At 39.0% G+C, this 17,253-nt stretch overlaps 6 protein-coding genes and 1 long non-coding RNA gene across 8 annotated transcripts in view; 2 read left to right on the top strand and 5 right to left on the bottom strand.

The window, feature by feature from the left end:
- Nucleotides 1–2,268, top strand: part of LOC309493199 (Fc receptor-like protein 5) — a 100,393-nt gene extending 98,125 nt beyond the window's left edge. Inside the window, exon 19 of one of the 2 annotated variants that reach the window (XM_082162328.1) lies at nucleotides 1,160–2,268. In XM_082162328.1, coding sequence (XP_082018454.1) covers nucleotides 1,160–1,218 — 59 coding nt within the window. In that variant the 3' untranslated portion in view covers nucleotides 1,219–2,268. The remainder of the gene's footprint in view (nucleotides 1–1,159) is intronic. The other variant, XM_082162329.1, reaches the window with a different exon arrangement.
- LOC309493358 overlaps nucleotides 1–17,253 on the bottom strand; it is a 171,389-nt gene that overhangs the window by 94,101 nt on the left and 60,035 nt on the right. The window lies entirely within an intron of this gene.
- On the top strand, nucleotides 8,441–10,297 carry LOC309493273 (uncharacterized protein). Its single transcript, XM_082162444.1, has 4 exons — nucleotides 8,441–9,420; nucleotides 9,529–9,612; nucleotides 9,702–9,776; nucleotides 9,916–10,297. The coding sequence occupies exons 1-4, from the start codon at nucleotides 9,075–9,077 to the stop codon at nucleotides 10,170–10,172; spliced, it is 762 nt and encodes a 253-aa protein (XP_082018570.1). The 5' UTR covers nucleotides 8,441–9,074; the 3' UTR covers nucleotides 10,173–10,297.
- Nucleotides 11,442–13,533, bottom strand: LOC309493232 (uncharacterized protein). The gene is made up of 2 exons (XM_082162382.1): nucleotides 13,080–13,533; nucleotides 11,442–12,576 (listed from the first exon to the last, which is right to left on the bottom strand). Exons 1-2 carry the CDS (start codon nucleotides 13,281–13,283, stop codon nucleotides 11,494–11,496), a joined length of 1,287 nt encoding a protein of 428 aa, XP_082018508.1. The 5' UTR covers nucleotides 13,284–13,533; the 3' UTR covers nucleotides 11,442–11,493.
- Nucleotides 14,386–15,226, bottom strand: LOC309493317 (histone H2B-like). The gene has a single exon (XM_082162492.1). The coding sequence runs from the start codon at nucleotides 15,070–15,072 to the stop codon at nucleotides 14,698–14,700; it is 375 nt and encodes a 124-aa protein (XP_082018618.1). The 5' UTR covers nucleotides 15,073–15,226; the 3' UTR covers nucleotides 14,386–14,697.
- LOC309493331 (histone H4) lies at nucleotides 15,769–16,174 on the bottom strand. Its single transcript, XM_082162505.1, has one exon. It carries the CDS (start codon nucleotides 16,124–16,126, stop codon nucleotides 15,815–15,817), a length of 312 nt encoding a protein of 103 aa, XP_082018631.1. The 5' UTR covers nucleotides 16,127–16,174; the 3' UTR covers nucleotides 15,769–15,814.
- Nucleotides 16,780–17,238, bottom strand: LOC309493294 (histone H3.2). The gene has a single exon (XM_082162467.1). The coding sequence runs from the start codon at nucleotides 17,208–17,210 to the stop codon at nucleotides 16,800–16,802; it is 411 nt and encodes a 136-aa protein (XP_082018593.1). The 5' UTR covers nucleotides 17,211–17,238; the 3' UTR covers nucleotides 16,780–16,799.

Raw genomic sequence — 17,253 nt, 5'->3', positions numbered from 1 at the left:
GTGATAGTCCTCTCTCTACAGCCTGACAGTGATCACTCAGTCTATCTGGTTAGGGTCTTTCTCACTTTATGTGACACTTTATCAACCTCCCCATTCATTCCATGTTTCTTGTAGTATTAGACACACATATACACATATATATATTCACACACATACATTTTTTCCTTCTCTCTTTCTCTATAGCTCTCTGGGCCCTATCTTGCACCCAGCGCAATTGACTTTGTGCACCGACGCATGTATCATTCCTATTTTGCACCCGTGCACAGCGGACTTTTCCCTCCACAGAAGCACGTCGGTTAACTAAGAAATACACTTGCGCTCCCGGGGGCGGTTCAGTGCAAAGAGGAGGCGTGTTCCGGCGCAAACGTTCCCTGATGCTATTTTACAGGTTTAGAAAACAATTCCGCCACTAACCGAAAAAAAACTAGTTTAAAGTCAGTGGCGCGTTGCGCATGTTATTCAGATGCTATTTTAAGGGTGCATGCTTGGCCATAATCAATGTGCACAACGCGCATACACTTTGCTTCTCTCATCTACACAGAAGCAGCAGTTTTCATTTTTGCAAATCATACATTATTACGATAGATAGATAGATAGATAGATAGATAGATAGATAGATAGATAGATAGATAGATAGATAGATAGATAGATAGATAGATAGATTATTATAAAAGCATACATCTAGCTTACACATTTACCCAAATTATCATACGCCTGTTTAACCGAAGTTAATTTGGGTGTGTTTCTCCATCCCCAATGTCACTTCTCTGTGTTTTACGGCCCTGACGAGAACGTCGGTCTCCTCGGCTGTGAACCGCTCCTGGCGAGCGCCTGGCAAATCCGCCGTTACAAGGGAATCCGCTTTAGAACAAGCGCGCCGGCTCTTAAAGGGAATGTGAGATGTCGCTCTGATTGGTTTATTTCATGTTACGCCCAAACCACACCTATGAATAATGAAGCTACTTCAGACCAACCCATTTTAGATTTGCGTCGGGCGCAAGAGTCATTTATCCCGCGGGTATAATAGCAACAGCGCCCAAGACCCGCCCATAAAGTTACTTGCGTTTAGCGCTTGACACTTGCGTTTCAGATCGTTAAAATAGGGCCCTCTGTCTTTTTCTGAGTTGGAAATTAATGTTTTTTGTGTGTTTTTTCACAGTTCCATCTACTGAAAACCAAAGTCAGTATGCCGTAACAGAGGAAGAAACTTCAATCTGATATTAACATGTTTTAAAGGGATAGTTCACTTTGAAATGAAATTTTGGTATGTTTTAGCTTACCTCAAGGGCATCCAAGATGTAGGTGTCTTTGTTTCCGCACTAGATTCAATTTTGATATTTTTAGGTCAAACCGTTCTTGTCTGTCAGTCATATAATGCAGGTCTATGGTCACCACCTCAAAGAGCATGCACAGAGTCCAAATTAAACAATTCCCCATCGTAAGTACACATTGATGGCCTAAGACACGAAACGAGCGTTTTGTGTGAGAAAACGAACAGTATTTATATAGTTTTTACCTCTACACAACCACGTCCAAGTGATCTGAGGGCGCGCGCGCTTCCTGGTGTGTGACGTGTGCGCGCGTTCTGGCTTAGTCTGCGCAAGCGCCTGGTTGTGTACAAGAGGTAAAAACGATATAAATACTGTTCGTTTTCTCTCACAAACCGCTCGTTTCGTGTCTTAGGCCATCAATGTGTACTTACGATGGGGAATTGTTTAATTTGGACTTCTCTGTGCACGCTCTTTGAGGTGGTGACCATAGACCTGCATTATATGACTGACAGACAAGAACGGTTTGACCTAAAAATATCTAAATTGAAACTACTGCGGAAAAAAAGACACCTACATCTTGGATGCCCTTGAGGTAAGCTAAAACATACCAAAATTTCATTTCAAAGTGAACTATCCCTTTAAGAGATTCATAAGATTCATTTTCCATAATTCTGTCAACATATTTGATTTATCTTATATCATTTGTCATCAAGCATGATAAATATTATGTTAGTGTGTTATTCTGCTTCTATATGGTCCATATTATTGTTATTATTATTTAGATTCGTCATCACCTTAAAATAACTAGATTCAGTGACCTTATATCTTTGTAACGTCTGTTCTTCCAATAGTAAAAGCTTGACATTTTGTTGGTTTTGGTTTCCCGTTGCCTGTTCGGTTTCGCTTGTTTAAGTAATTTGTAAACATACAGACCAAAGTGTTATTCTGTATCACAATGTGTTGATATAACAGTTGAAATAAATGCATATATGCAAAAAAAAGAAAAAAGAAAAAAAAGTGTAATGTCTTTGTCTGTCTCACATTTGTATCATAATTTGTAAACTATCATCTAACCGTAAAAAAAAATGTCTTAGTATATCATTTAATGGCATTTCATTGTAAGATACAGAAAGTCCTTTAGATGCTCAGGGCCACAAAACTGTTAAAACTATATGCATTTGACAACAATTTTATATCAGGCCTAAGAATGAAAGTGTTTATTTACATTGACAGAATGATTCTCTATTAAGCACAGAGAAGTTTCTACTCACAAACATCATTTTGAATTTAATTTTCAGTAAAGCTGAGACGGAGACGTCACAAATATCTTGAAGTTTATTGAATGTGAGGAACAGCAGGTACTTTGACATTTTAACAGAACAATCCTCCAACAGCAACAATGCAGCTAATAATATTATAAATAAGTCAGAGGAATCCTGTCCACCATAGAACTTATATTCAACACATGAGCTTGGCTGTAAAGAGGACACTCAAATAACGGCACAAGAACTCTGACACAAGTCATAGATATGTGTATTATTGTACTCTGGCTGCTCCAGTCAGTTTTGTGGAAGAGATTTTATCTTTAACCCATTTAATCCCACTGGTCACAATTGTGACCACAATTTTTCTTTGCATATTTTAGTGTGAAATTAAAAAGTAACTCATATTATGAAGTACATATTCATATATAATGAAAATGTAAGATGTCTATATGAGTTTATGGCAGGTCTAACATGATTAGTTTGTTTGGTTATGTGACCACACACATTTATTTCTTGGTACTGTCGTCTTAACGGAAGGATGACATAAAAGCTCAGAAAGAACAGGTAAGAATACTAAGTTCCTTTTTGAATAGCTTATACATTTTTTGCACATATCATCATGAAAGGGTTACCTATACATACACATTGAAATTAAATTAATACATGATTTATTCTGTTGTGAAACTGCAGATAAATGAAGACGGTTACAATAGTGACCGGTGGTATAACACAGGGAGTCTATGTTCCCCATATGTAATTCTGTGTTATTTTTATGAACTCTCTTTCAGACTGACTTTAAGTCAAGTTTTGGATTTACTTAATAATAATTCATAATTTGTTACATTTATAAAGCGCTTGGGTACTTAAAGCGCTTCACATATGGAAGGGGGAATCTCCTCAACCACCACCAATGTGCAGCATCCACTTGGATGATGCGACGGCAGCCATATTGGACCAGAACGCCCACCACACACCAGCTTACTGGTGGAGAGGAGACAGTGATGAAGCCAGTCAGTATATGGGGATGATTAGAAGGCCATGATGGACAGAGGCCAAGGGGCAAATTTGGCCAAGATGCCGTGGTTAAACCCCTACTGTTTTTCGAAGGACATTCTGGGATTTTTAATGACCCCAGAGTGACTCTCTGAGCACCGTCCTTCTCATCCGAAGGACAGTGCTCTTTGGCAGTACAGTGTCCCCGTCACTACACTGGGGTGTTAGGGCCCACACAGACCACAGGGTGAGCACCCCCTACTGGCCTCACTAATACCTCTTCCAGCAGAAACTCCTGGTTTTCTCAGGAGGCCTCCCATCCAGGTACTAACCAGGCTCAGCCCTGCTTAGCTTCAGTGGGCAACCAGTCTTGGGCTACAGGGTGATATGGCTGCTGGAGCTGGATATGCTCTGTCTTCCAGAGACTGGGTTAGGTCAAGGGCCCAGTGTAGTGATGGGTTTGGCTGAACAAGCTTGTGTTCCAGGTGGATGCAACTTCATGCATGACATGCCTGGACTCTACGCAGTGCTGTGGTGAACAGTTGGCTGTTCCACAGAGATGTCATGAATTGTGACTATGATCTCCTTGGATTTCAGCAAGCAGTTGCCCAAAGTCTCCTGAAAAAATTAGGTACTGCACCAAAAGGACAAGGGAGGCCATCCTCAATGTCAGCTGCTGTGACTGATATACCCAGGTTTGATGGTGTTGCCCACTGGCTGATAAACACAGGTAGGCAGGACACAGTTGTGATTTAAAAAAATAAATAAAAAAATTCCACTGTTATTTCTTTAGGAAGGTGATATATAATGAGTTCCACACCAGCACACAGTTGTGCCTGTTGATTGATCATTTTTGTGATGCTTTCTTGTTATTCATGAATTGTATGTTCCTTGGCATTGTTACATGTTTCCTACCATAGGCTCATTTTTAATCATTTGTTTATTTTAATTTGTTTATTTTAATTTATTATTTTATTTCTGTACTTTTTTTTTCCATTTTGTAATTTTAAGTATTTTGCATCATTTATAATGATTGCATACTAAGCAATTTCCTATAATTTATTATTTCATCATAATTTATTAAAATATTTGTGCTGCTGCATAGGATTGCTATTTTGTCATTTTTTTTTTTAAACTGGGCCAGACAATGTTTAACTATTTGTTAATCGAATAAATCACTTCAACAATTTAATTCTGTCTTCAAACTAATTTCTGGAGATTTTTAATTTATTATATACCCCATAGACTTAGACTCCCTGTGTTCTACCACCGGTCACAATTGTGACCAGAGATAAAACTCTTATTTTCATGGACTTTTCAAATATTTTTTTGCATTATTGACATTGATTGTTTAATATACTTGCAAATACCACACAAACACATACATTTCATCTCTGGGAAAAATTTGGGATTAAATGGGTTAAGATGTGTGTGACCATCATATGACAGTAAACAAGCACACACACATCTCCTTCTAATGATTGTTGGTGGCCTCCACTCAAGAATGAAATATGATGAACAAGTCTAAGAATGCTCCACATATGGTTGAAATACCATCATTGGCCTAGAAGGATATAGTCAAGTCAAGTTTTGTTTATAGAGCACAAGTTTAACAACCGTAGTTTATCCAAAGTGCTTTACAATAAATCAATAAAAAATAAAATAAAGAGAAAAAATAGGAGATAAAAATCAAGCATTAAAATCATTCAGTGTATATACATACAACGTAGAACACCGACTAATTTAAAATACATACACAACATTTCTCGAATGCAAGAGAGTAAAAATAGTTATTTCAGCTGGATTTAAAAGCAACCAGAGATGGAGAGGTCCTGATGTTTAAAGGTAAATTGTTCCAGAGCTTTGGGGCGATTACTGAGAAAGCTCGATCACCTTTTGATTTACACCGAGAGCGAGGGACAGATAAAAGTGACTGATCACAAGATCTTAGTGACCTAGAGGCTGTGTATGGCCTAATAAGATCACAAATATAATCTGGGGCCGAACTATGTAGAGCCTTGTATGCAAAAAGAAGGATCTTAAAGTCGACTCTAAATTTAATTGGTAGGCAATGCACTGAGGCAATGATAACATTCTGGGAGTCAAGACTATAAAAGAGGAAGGATGCCCTCCCTTCGCTGTCACACTCTGCAGCCGCTCTGTGTGACTGTACGACTGCTGGCCTTTTCTTGCAAGAAAATAAACCTCATCAAAGACTACTGGAAATGTTTGTCTCTTATTCAGCGATAGAATTGTGTTTGCCACCACAGTCTCTAAATAATGCGACTACAAAAAGGAGAAACTATATAAATCTGTTTTAGGAGTGAACATTTTTCTTTCATTTATTTCAACAGGCATCGCTTCATCTGTACCATGTAGCTTGTAATTGCATGGTGTTATGATGATTCGGCTCAACGTAAAGCAAGTAAAACTGAAGCAAGTAAAAAAATTACTATAAAATAATCTTATAAAAAATATAGTTCTTTATTGAACCATCCGATTTGTTTTCTCCAAATAGCTTCTTATCAATAGATTCACTAAATCACACAAAAGTTATTTACCTTGATGCCCCAAAAACACTATAAACATAAAAGCAGAAGCAGAGTTTTAAGCTGAGGCCTGAATGAGAAAATGTTATTTCCACTGAGTGAGTGATGAGATATCAAATGTTTCTACTCACAAACCTGATTATTTTGAACTTGATTGTCAGTAAAAGCTGAGACAGAGACATCACTATATCGAATGTATGTGTATTGAATGGAGTATGGGGAGGCTGCAGACCTGGAGCGGTAGATATTCGCCCCAGGCAGTTTTACGGCCCTGTTGTTCCTAATGTGTCCAGTAGGGGGAGGCTGTACAGCGACACGAATTGAGGTATGTTAAATAATCTGCTATTATTGTTGTTTAGCAATGATGCAACATTTATTATTTATAAACGCTTAGCTAGATAGAGCTAGGGTAGGTAGATATCAATTCGTTTCTATATATCTATAGCTGGGTCTATAATTTATTTCGAGAGACAAAAAGTTCTTGAGGCTCAGGTTGATGTTCTGTCTGGCTCAAACTTAGCTAACCACGTGTAGGTTTAGCTGCCCCTAGTCTTCTCTACTCACTTTCAAATATAAATTTTCTTTTTAATTTTCTTTTGTTGCCTGTCTGTAGCTTGCGTGAGATGGCCTCTTCTGGTAAGACTCTGTTTACTCCTTGCATTAAAACACACTCCACATGGGGCAACATTACAGTAGATTTTGGAAATATGTGAACTTTTTTTTCTTTTTTTTTTTTTCTTTTTTTTACAGTCTATGGTGTGAACACACTAAAGACACATTTATAATAGGCATATATGTAATACAATCTCTCTCTCTCTCTCTCTCTCTCTCTCTCTCTCTCTCTCTAAGTAAAGAGTTGAACAGCACACTCGCTCAAATATTTTGATTATTTCCAACATCATACATGATAAAACCCACATTTAAAAACTTTTCCCATATGGTTTGAATGTAGATTCTGGTTTGAGTTGTTTCTTATAAATGAGATGATCTAATTATCTAATTTATATCTTAATATACATTTTCCTTAAAATAGCTTACTGATCTGGACTAAAATGTAGGATATGTGCACTTAATGTGGGTTTTATCATACTCTGTCTTTACCAAGTTCTCTTTAACTTGCATCTCATAAAGGTGTGTTTGCTTTAGCTACTTAACATTTACATTTACATTTATGCATTTGGCAGACGCTTTTATCCAACTTAAGGAAATTAAAATCTCTCTCTCTCTCTCTAAACTTTAAACTGTCTAGTAAATAAACGACTTGCAGAGATATACATGGACATGTTTTTAATGTCATTTTGAATTTTCTCTGCACAGTCCATCATCAGTGGCCAAAAGAAATCAAAGTGGCTTGACACATTTTCCAAAAGTGTTCCAGAAACAAGTGCCTGTGCCGTTGTACTTTGAAGATCAAAAGCAAATTGATGCAATCCACACTCACCTGATATCAATTCTGGGCAACACACACACACACACACACAGTGACAAGATAAAATTCACCATAGGTGTCCTTTTTCAATTTCTTTATGTTAATTTTTTTTTGTCAGTGAGTGGAAGCACTTTGACAGGAGAATAGAAAAAACAGCTAAAGAGTGGCAAGCCATAGGGGAGTCATCATAATTCTTTTTTTTTTTTTTTTTTTTTTTTTCTGTGAACAACAATATTGTCTCCTTCTTATAAATGGCCCTTGGAATTTTAGAAAAGGGATAAATTGTGTTTGTCTTCATGAAATGCTAAGTAGGACACTGTTTTGTATGACAACCAATAGAGAATAGTACAGCATTCATCAAGGACCCATAGGATACACGGTAGTGATGTCACGTATGACACTGAAGCTTCGATGCGCGTATCACACAAGTGACACAATTTCTAGTGAAGCCCCGTATCGGGGTGTGTATTGGTTTATTAGAGTCACGTGATCGATGACAAACGAAGCCTCACTTTCTGTCAAATCACGTGCTTTGGGTGTCAGAAGGCTCGAACTCCAGATCTTATTTAACGAGTCATTGTTGCCTCAGTCTGGTTGATGTGTTTGTGAGGAGAGTGCTGTACTTTGAAAGTTAATCAATATATTACATTTAAATAAACCAACATTTATTTTTCACTACTTAGGCTATAATTTTTTCGTTGTTTTTGTGTCTTTTTGTAAAATCTTTGCACTTTTTGGTGATTTTAGGTAATTTGGTGTTGGTATTTGGGTTTAGGGTGGGATTAGGGGGGAAGGGGTGTTGGTGTTTGGTTAAGGGTTTGTATTTAGAGCAATGGCAATTAGCCAAAAATAATAAATATAATTAAAAACTTTATCACCTTTCTGTCATTCCTACAGCTAAGCACTATCAGTAACAAGTGTCATAAGCACATTTAATAACAGATGATCCTATCAGACAATGTCCTTATTCATTTTGTGTGTGTGTGTGTGGAGAGAGAGAGAGAGTAGGCCTACATTAAATCTTGTTGAATCATATAAGCTTATATTATATTTTATTGTCACACTTTAATGGGAAAATGAATTTATTTAATGAACAAATCAAACACAAACATGTAAGGCTTTTATTTGTACACATAACATTGAAACTATGGAGTGTGTTGTGGTTGCTTCATCTGCCATTGCTTCTAACACAGGCTTCTGGCTGCTTTATTTTAAATAACCACCAGATGGCGCTGTTCTCGACCAGTTCTCGAAGCTTTGAATCTTTTCCCGGAACAGTCAGGAGAAAGCCTCGTTTCCACCTATGGTTTCCACTGTCGGGCCAGGGCCGGGCCGTGCTAGTGCGTGCCAGGGCCAGTCGCGTTTCCACTGTCACTTCCGGGGCTTGATCGGGGCTTACTCGGGGCCAACGGCCAGGATTTCTGGCCCATCGAATACCTTGGGCCAGCTCGGGCTAGAGGCGTGGTCAAGGTAAAAGGCGGAGTTTATCGGTGTTAGGGAAAGTTATGGTCTGCGGCAAGATGCACATTTCACTTTTTTATATCGCGAAATTTAAACGCTGCTCGAAATGGAGAATCGCCTGTACTGGTCTGTCGAAGATACCAAAGCTCTTCTGAGCATTTGGCCAGAAGAAAGGGTACAACGTCAATTTGACGGCGTGTGCAGAAACGAGGACGTTATAAAATACATCGTTGCTGAACTTGCTAAGCTAAGCATTCAGCGAACAACGCTTCAAGTTCGGGAAAAAATAAAAAAGTTGCGGGCGCAGTACAAGGCGATTAAAACGCACAATGGACAAAGCGGTGCCCAGAGAAGGAACTTTCCATGGTTCGACTTGATGGACGACGGTGTGCTGGGTCACCGTCCCTCTGTTAGTGGAGAGACAAGTCGGGACACTATGGCAGCCGCGGACGGTGAGTTAATATGCTATCTTCATAAAATCTAAGTTTTCTAACTTCCTAAGAAAACAAATAAAATATTGCATAAGTGGCTCATATGCGTGTTTATGTTTTGTGTGCTAGAATCGTCATCCCAGAGTGCTTTATTTGACTCAGAAGTGGAGCAGGGACCGTCTACTACACTTCCACTGCTAACGTCGACACCCGGTATGCAAAAAAATATACAAAATACACCACAGAAGTATTAAACATTTTGTTAGTTTCTTGACAGTATGTAATTATTTTAAATATTACAGAGAGACATGGCGGCCCTGAAGATCTAACCATAATAAGAGGAGGATCACATCACATTCCACAAAGGACTAGACCAGGTATTTTTGCGTTTAATGTATCTGCTAAATATATGTAACAAACTTTACAGTTTGGTATACTGTATGTGCTATACCACAATCTATAATCTATCAGAAGACATCCCAAATATCCTGCTTATTTTTGTGTCTGCTTTTACAGAGAGTCGCAAACGCAAAGCTGCAAATTTGGCATCAAGGGAGTTTTTGCAGTGTATGCGGGACATAACACAGCAACAGATGGAAGAAGAGCGGGAGCTGAGAAGAGAAGAAATGAAGAAAGAAATGATGATGAGACGAGAGGAATTGGACTGTGATGCACAACTCAGACGGGAGGAGATGTCACAAAGACAGAAAGAATCTGAGTCTTTTGCATCAGTGTTCAGTAATTTGACCGCAGCCCTTCTCCAGAGGAAGTAGATGGACAAAACATCTATCTTTCTGTTTGCCTTAATGCCTTAAAAGTTTTTTTGTGTAAATAGTAGGCGGCTACTTAAAATCACCTGCCGTTTCGTTTGTGCACATTTGTAATAGTACTTCTCTAAAGCACCTGTTTTGTTTAATTTGTATTTTTGCACTCTGATGTGAACTTAATATATAAATAAAGTAATAGCTGTGCTATTATAACTGAGGCAAATGGAAATCATGCTTATTAAGGGGCACATTATCAAAAGCAAAATACACATTATTATAGTAAAATATTATACACATATTATAAGGCATATATGTAAAATGAATGTTACTTAAATACATTCTTTTTAGTAATTCATTGTTGGTTCATGTTAGTTCACACTGCATATATGTTAGAAGAAAAAAAAAATTCTTATGAAAACCTATTGTAAAAGTTTCCTACATGATAATAAACTAAAATATAAAGACTTTGTGACTCAGATAAGCCATTAAGGCAGGTATTGGTATAGACAACTATGCATACTGATGGTCACATTATTTAAACGGCTTTCTGATGGGCACCTTTTGTATTCTGTAATGCAAATACAATCCTAGTCAGTAGAATGATAATTAGGCTATAAGACATTTATTGGTATAGACTATGCTTATTGATGGGCACATTATTTAAACGGCTTTCTGGTGGGCACCTTTTGTATTCTGTAATGCAAATACAATCCTAGTCAGTAGAATGATCGTTAGGCTATAACACATTTATTGGTATAGACTACTATGCTTATTGATGGGCACATTATTTAAACGGCTTTCTGGTGGGCACCTTTTGTATTCTGTAATGCAAATACAATCCTAGTCAGTAGAATGATCGTTAGGCTATAACACATTTATTGGTATAGACTACTATGCTTATTGATGGGCACATTATTTAAACGGCTGTCTGATGGGCACCTTTTGTATTCTGTAATACTGTAAACAGTGTAAGCAGTTTCACATTTAAAAGTACCATTAACAGAAGTGACCATATCTAAAAACATTTGAACAGACAAATACTTACAACTGCAATAAATACATAAAAACATACCTGTAGAGCTGAGTATTTTTGATTTTATTTAAAAAGAGTGAGAAGATTGTTTAATTGTATGTTATTTAAAAAAAAATATTGCAGTATTCACTCTGTATGCTTAAATGGCCTATTGCTTATTGATCAAATAATGTCTGATGTAACCATGTACCATTTAGGATAAAGAATTGTATTCAAGTCACAAAACAGGGTTACGCCAAATCTTCATTTCAAATATTTTATTTGTAACAAACACAATATAACAACAACTTACAATTATTGCTGCTGCATGAACAACTGTTGCAGAGCACTTCTTGCATCTGAACGCTCATCACCAACATTGCAAGGTGAACGTTCAGCATCTTTATCACGATCACACCACTCTGGTATAAATCTGTCCATGTACAGTTCACACAAGTTGTGCAGTGTACAGCATGTCTCCACCATATCAACAACAACATTTACATTGCAGTCATTTCGCTTACTGAGACACTTCCACCTTCCTTTCAACCTCCCAAACGCATGTTCAACCACACAAAGGGCTCGACTTGTTCGCATGTTGTAAAGTTCTTGGCCCTCTGTAAGCCTGCCAGTATCAGGATATGGTTTTAGCAACCATTTCTGCAATGGGTAAGCAGAATCACCAAGAATGAAGTAGCCAACATCAGTTCCACATATGTTTTTTACTCTGCCAGAAAAACCATTACTGTTTGTGGCCCAAGCCCATAGGCGTGACTTTCTGAGGACACTAGCGTTGTGTTCTCTCCCTGGCTGTCCAACATTCAGGTCCCAGAACATCCCTTTGCCATCCACAGTTGCTTGTAAAATTATGGAGTGCCAACCTTTTCTGTTGTGGAAATCTGATTGATATTGTGGAGGTTTTAATATACGGATGTGAGAACCATCAATAGCACCCACGCACTGTGGAATTCCAAACCTCTCTTCGAAGTAATCTGCCATCTCAGATAGTTTGTCCTGGTCTGGTGTTTTGATGAACTTGGGCCGAAGTATTGCAATCACAGCCTTGCAAAAGTCATGCACACAGCGGCAAACAGAAGTCCGACTGACAGCAAACAGGTTGGCTACCGTCCTGTACTCTGTTGTTGATGCTAGTTTATACAATGCAATGGCTACCCGTTTCTCCAGAGGAATGCATAATCGATATGTTGTATCTTGTCGCTGTAGTGCAGGCTTCAGAGTTGTACAAATGTATGTGAATGTTTCTCGGGAAACTCTGAAGTCGCCCAGCCACTGCTCATCTGTAAATCTTTGAGCAGTGTTCTCCCACCAGTCACTTGTTCGCTGATAGGCCCACACCTCAGCGGTCCGCATTATATTGGTGTAGTAGTGATGCATCATCTGGAAAATAATAGAATGAAGTGTAAACATTAATTCCATAATTATGTTACAGATCTGTACATGAACATAAATGAAAGGCACTTCTACAGCATTTATAAATATTTGCTAACCCATTTACTAATACATTTTTACACTCCAATGTTTTATTTGTTAAAATCCGTTAACGCACTGTGAACTAACATGAACAAAGTGGTACTATAAACACTAGGCTACTTCCCTAATTATGCGAAATACATATGCATATACAAAATCATGGGTATAAATAGATGTATTATCAGACGAATAATACAATGAAAGTTTAACATTAACGTTACCTCCTAATTATATTAATATAGCAAGCAAGATATGATAAGCTAGCAAAATATTTGTGTTTTTTCAGCAGACAGTAACGTAAATACAGTTAATGAAAGCTCATAAAAACAACTCTGTGCTATATGATTTGAAGTTATGCTCACATCGACTACAAGATACGAATGAACTATACTATAAACGGAAATATTTACCGTTTCCATCCATAGCTGGCGACTCTGCATTCGCTGTAACCGAATCGCACGTCGTTGGATCGCTCTCTTTCGCCTTGCAGCCAACATAAGCTTTCGGCGTTGTCGCCGCTGAACCTCCATCTTCTTATCTTGGCTTTGCTGCCTCATCTTCCACCAAGCAAACACCAAAAAGAGCAAACAAACAGACGCTTCGGTCCTCTCCATCTTGATCGTTCTGTAATTTTAGCAAGCTAAGTGTCCTGCCTGAATGAACATCATAATTCCCGCTGAAATGGGTGGGGTTGTATGACATTTGATCCAGGAAGGCGTGTTAAGGGCGGGGTTTAGGGCAGCGCTGCAGGGCTAATGGCCCGGCAGTGGAAACGCAAGCCCGGTGCTTGAGGCCCGAGGCCCGAGGCCACTGGCCCGGCTCGGCTCGCTGTTAGCCCTAGCCCGGCCCTGGCCCGACAGTGGAAACGCGGCTGTGATTCATGAGGCTTCATTTCCCCATCCCTATTACACGGTACTGTATGTCTTATGGGATAAATATGGTTAATATCTAAATGTAACTTTATATAAATTCACAACATATTTCACTCAGTCTCCTGTATAACCTATGGTGAATATAACTATTCTACAGTAGGTCATATATTATTATTTGTCATCTGATACAACTATGTGTATTATTAACATTTGACTTCACAAAAACAAATAGTCTTCTGTAGGCTGAGTGAAGAGAGTGAAGCCCAACTGAATATCTACAGATATTTTAATCCTTAGTGCAGATCTACACTGTAACGTTTATATTTAAATTAACAAAAAAACAAGAATTGGTCAGTCTATGGACGGGACGGTTATTAATGTGTAAGTTTTGAGCGTCGATTTAATGATGTTATTTCGCAGTATATCCCCTTACTGTACGCATCAGGGACAACAGGCCATGAAACTGCCTATGCCGTATATCTACCGGCTCCAGGTCTGCAGCCTCCGCATGTTGAATGTGTGAATCTCCAGGTTAATATAGTTCAAGCTAAGAGATCTCCACTGACAATACTGCTATAAAACAACAAAATTGGTCTCAACTTTTTTTCTTTTAAATAACAGTACTAATAAATGGGGGGGGGGGGGACCCTTTATTTATGATGCTCATTTCAGATGGAATATCTAAGACAAAACAGATCAAGCAGTGACCAATTAATCCCATTAAAGTGATTAATCTCAGTTATGATAACCTTTGAACATCTTGAAAAAGGGTCTTCAAACTCCTAAAATTGAGGTGAATATTTGTGAATGTGCTTTAAAAAAAATTAAAGCAAACTTATGATTACTCCTGTGCCATTTTATTTGTGTAGAAGTCTTATGTTCGTGTTTATCACAAGAGACACAACTCGATCGATGTTCTAAAATAACTACAGGATGTTTCATTCTGAGACCGTTATAAAACTCTTCTATTAATAATAACTAAATAGAACTAAAATTTAACTATTACATTTTCACCAAAATCAGCGAGAACGCCAGAAAACTCTGATTTGTCCTTAAAACTATTATACCAAAACAGTGCAGGAAAACTGAAGCTCTTTTTTAAAGACAACATGTGTGGCTCTTAAAAGAGCCTTTGTGTTGTGCGTTGAGCTGAGCTCTACTTCGAGCTGGTGTATTTGGTCACAGCCTTTGTGCCCTCAGACACGGCGTGTTTGGCCAGCTCTCCGGGCAGCAGCAGACGCACAGCGGTCTGGATCTCTCTCGATGTGATGGTGGAGCGCTTGTTGTAGTGAGCGAGACGAGACGCTTCACCGGCGATGCGCTCGAAGATGTCGTTGACGAAAGAGTTCATGATTCCCATCGCCTTGGAGGAGATCCCGGTGTCGGGATGAACCTGCTTCAGGACTTTGTACACGTAGATCGCATAGCTCTCCTTCCTGGACTTTCTGCGCTTCTTTCCGCCCTTGCCGGCAGTTTTAGTGACGGCCTTCTTCGAGCCCTTCTTGGGTGCAGACTTCGCTGGTTCAGGCATGATGCTCCAATCAGAGAAACTCAAAGTACAATAAAACTGTGATATTTCAGGCGGGACTTTATGCACTGCTCTATGCTAATTTCCAAAGGGAATTACGTCCTTCTCTGATTGCTAGTTTTCCTGGACCAACCCATAGAATGATTTCATTGGCTACATTAAAAGTTCCTTGACTTGTGGGACACCCAATCACAGGCTTTAAATGTTAATCCCGCCCATCGCCTCATGTCCTTCTTCCATCCCCCATTCTATCATGTTTCTGTTTCATTTTCCTGCATTTTTCGTAATGCAATACACAGCACTATTAAATATTGAAAGTACAATATTGATCATTTTAGTTTAATCAATTTGAAAGAAAGAAACACAAATTATACTACAAAAAAGACAAATAAAATTATTAACATATTTCATTGCCACATAATGACAAGTGCAGAATGTTATAACAACGATTTTATCACTAAATGGGGATATTTGGGGGATATTTAATTTAATTGTATCAATCAATAAATTCCTCTTGAAACAAACTTTGTTGTATTATTTTAATTTAATACTGTGAAGCTGCTTTGATACAATCTGTATTGTGAAAAGCGCTACACAAATAAACTTGACTAAATGTGAACACAAAAAATAGCTCATAATCTCGTTAAACTCCACTTAATATAGTTTAACTACTTGGAAACTTGTTCTTTGTGTGTAAATCTGGGTGGCTCTTAAAAGAGCCGTTTGGTTTTTCTTCGTGGATCTCTTAACCCCCGAACCCGTACAGAGTGCGTCCCTGTCGCTTCAGCGCGTACACAACATCCATGGCGGTGACGGTCTTTCTCTTGGCGTGTTCAGTGTAAGTCACAGCATCACGAATGACGTTCTCCAGAAACACCTTCAACACACCGCGAGTCTCTTCGTAGATCAGGCCAGAAATACGCTTGACGCCGCCACGTCGAGCAAGACGACGAATAGCGGGTTTAGTGATTCCCTGGATATTATCGCGAAGAACCTTTCGGTGACGCTTAGCGCCTCCTTTCCCGAGTCCTTTACCTCCTTTTCCTCTTCCAGACATGACTGCGAATTCAATTCACAAACAGAACACAGAACTGCCGCTGGAGAACACAGGTTTATAGTCGGCTAGCGGACCTAGTTGAAACCAAATTAATGGGTGGTTCTATTGTCACTTGACACTGGTGCTCAGCAAATGATATGCAGCTCCACCTCTCTGGACGTCATATGGGTTGAGTTTGATGTAGTTCAGCTCCACCTCTGTGGAAATAATGGGTGGATGAATTGTGGGTGGGTGTTAGGATTGGTTTGACCGTCTATCTTCAACCATTACCCATATTACATTCAGAGAGGAGGAGCTTGATCTCACACTCCACCCGGTGAGAAGCCTCTCCTACACCAATTAAGTCAAGTTGTCCTTCAAAGGAAACCTTTTTTTTTTTTTTTTTATCACTTCAAGAAACCAGCACTGTGACATTACGTTCTGCATACTATTTATAGAAATATAGTTTATTTTTAATAAAACTACTTAATGTGACCTCAAACTTAAGAACAATGTGCAGTTGCCATTAGTTACACATACAAATAAATGATTATTTCAGCAGAGCTGTATCATATATATATATATATAATTTTTTTTAAAGCAGGCTTTGTTTTATTTTTTTGTTCTTTTTTTGAGACATTGAGGTGGCTCTTAAAAGAGCCTTTGGGTTTGTATGACTGTTTCTGCTGTGGATTTAGGCGCGCTCTCCGCGGATGCGGCGGGCCAGCTGGATGTCTTTGGGCATGATGGTGACTCTCTTGGCGTGGATGGCGCACAAGTTGGTGTCCTCAAACAGACCCACCAAATATGCCTCGCTCGCCTCCTGCAGAGCCATGACAGCCGAGCTCTGGAAGCGCAGATCCGTCTTGAAATCTTGAGCGATTTCTCTCACCAGACGCTGGAAGGGCAGTTTGCGAATCAGCAGTTCAGTGGATTTCTGGTAACGGCGAATCTCTCTCAGCGCCACGGTACCGGGCCTGTAACGATGAGGCTTCTTAACACCACCGGTAGCGGGTGCGCTCTTACGGGCGGCTTTAGTGGCCAGTTGCTTCCTCGGGGCTTTTCCTCCGGTGGATTTACGAGCGGTCTGCTTTGTTCTTGCCATGGTTTCTCAGTGAAGAAGACAAACAAATGAATAGCTCACTGTA

The sequence above is a fragment of the Leuciscus leuciscus genome, assembly GCF_965113295.1.
Source record: "Leuciscus leuciscus genome assembly, chromosome: 2".
Taxonomy (NCBI): Eukaryota; Metazoa; Chordata; class Actinopteri; order Cypriniformes; family Leuciscidae; genus Leuciscus; species Leuciscus leuciscus.
This window is presented reverse-complemented; position numbering and strand designations above follow the sequence as displayed.

What these genes read in the sequence shown, in the direction of transcription:
- LOC309493273 (XM_082162444.1), top strand. Translation starts at nt 9,075, where the DNA reads ATGGAGAATCGCCTGTACTGGTCTGTCGAAGATACCAAAGCTCTTCTG. An exon ending in CACTATGGCAGCCGCGGACG is followed by an intron (nt 9,421 to 9,528) that starts GTGAGTTAATAT and finishes TTTGTGTGCTAG; the next exon opens with AATCGTCATCCCAGAGTGCT. An exon ending in TCCACAAAGGACTAGACCAG is followed by an intron (nt 9,777 to 9,915) that starts GTATTTTTGCGT and finishes CTGCTTTTACAG; the next exon opens with AGAGTCGCAAACGCAAAGCT.
- LOC309493232 (XM_082162382.1), bottom strand. Translation starts at nt 13,283, where the DNA reads ATGGAGAGGACCGAAGCGTCTGTTTGTTTGCTCTTTTTGGTGTTTGCT. An exon ending in GCCAGCTATGGATGGAAACG is followed by an intron (nt 12,577 to 13,079) that starts GTAAATATTTCC and finishes ATTATTTTCCAG; the next exon opens with ATGATGCATCACTACTACAC.
- LOC309493317 (XM_082162492.1), bottom strand. Translation starts at nt 15,072, where the DNA reads ATGCCTGAACCAGCGAAGTCTGCACCCAAGAAGGGCTCGAAGAAGGCC.
- LOC309493331 (XM_082162505.1), bottom strand. Translation starts at nt 16,126, where the DNA reads ATGTCTGGAAGAGGAAAAGGAGGTAAAGGACTCGGGAAAGGAGGCGCT.
- LOC309493294 (XM_082162467.1), bottom strand. Translation starts at nt 17,210, where the DNA reads ATGGCAAGAACAAAGCAGACCGCTCGTAAATCCACCGGAGGAAAAGCC.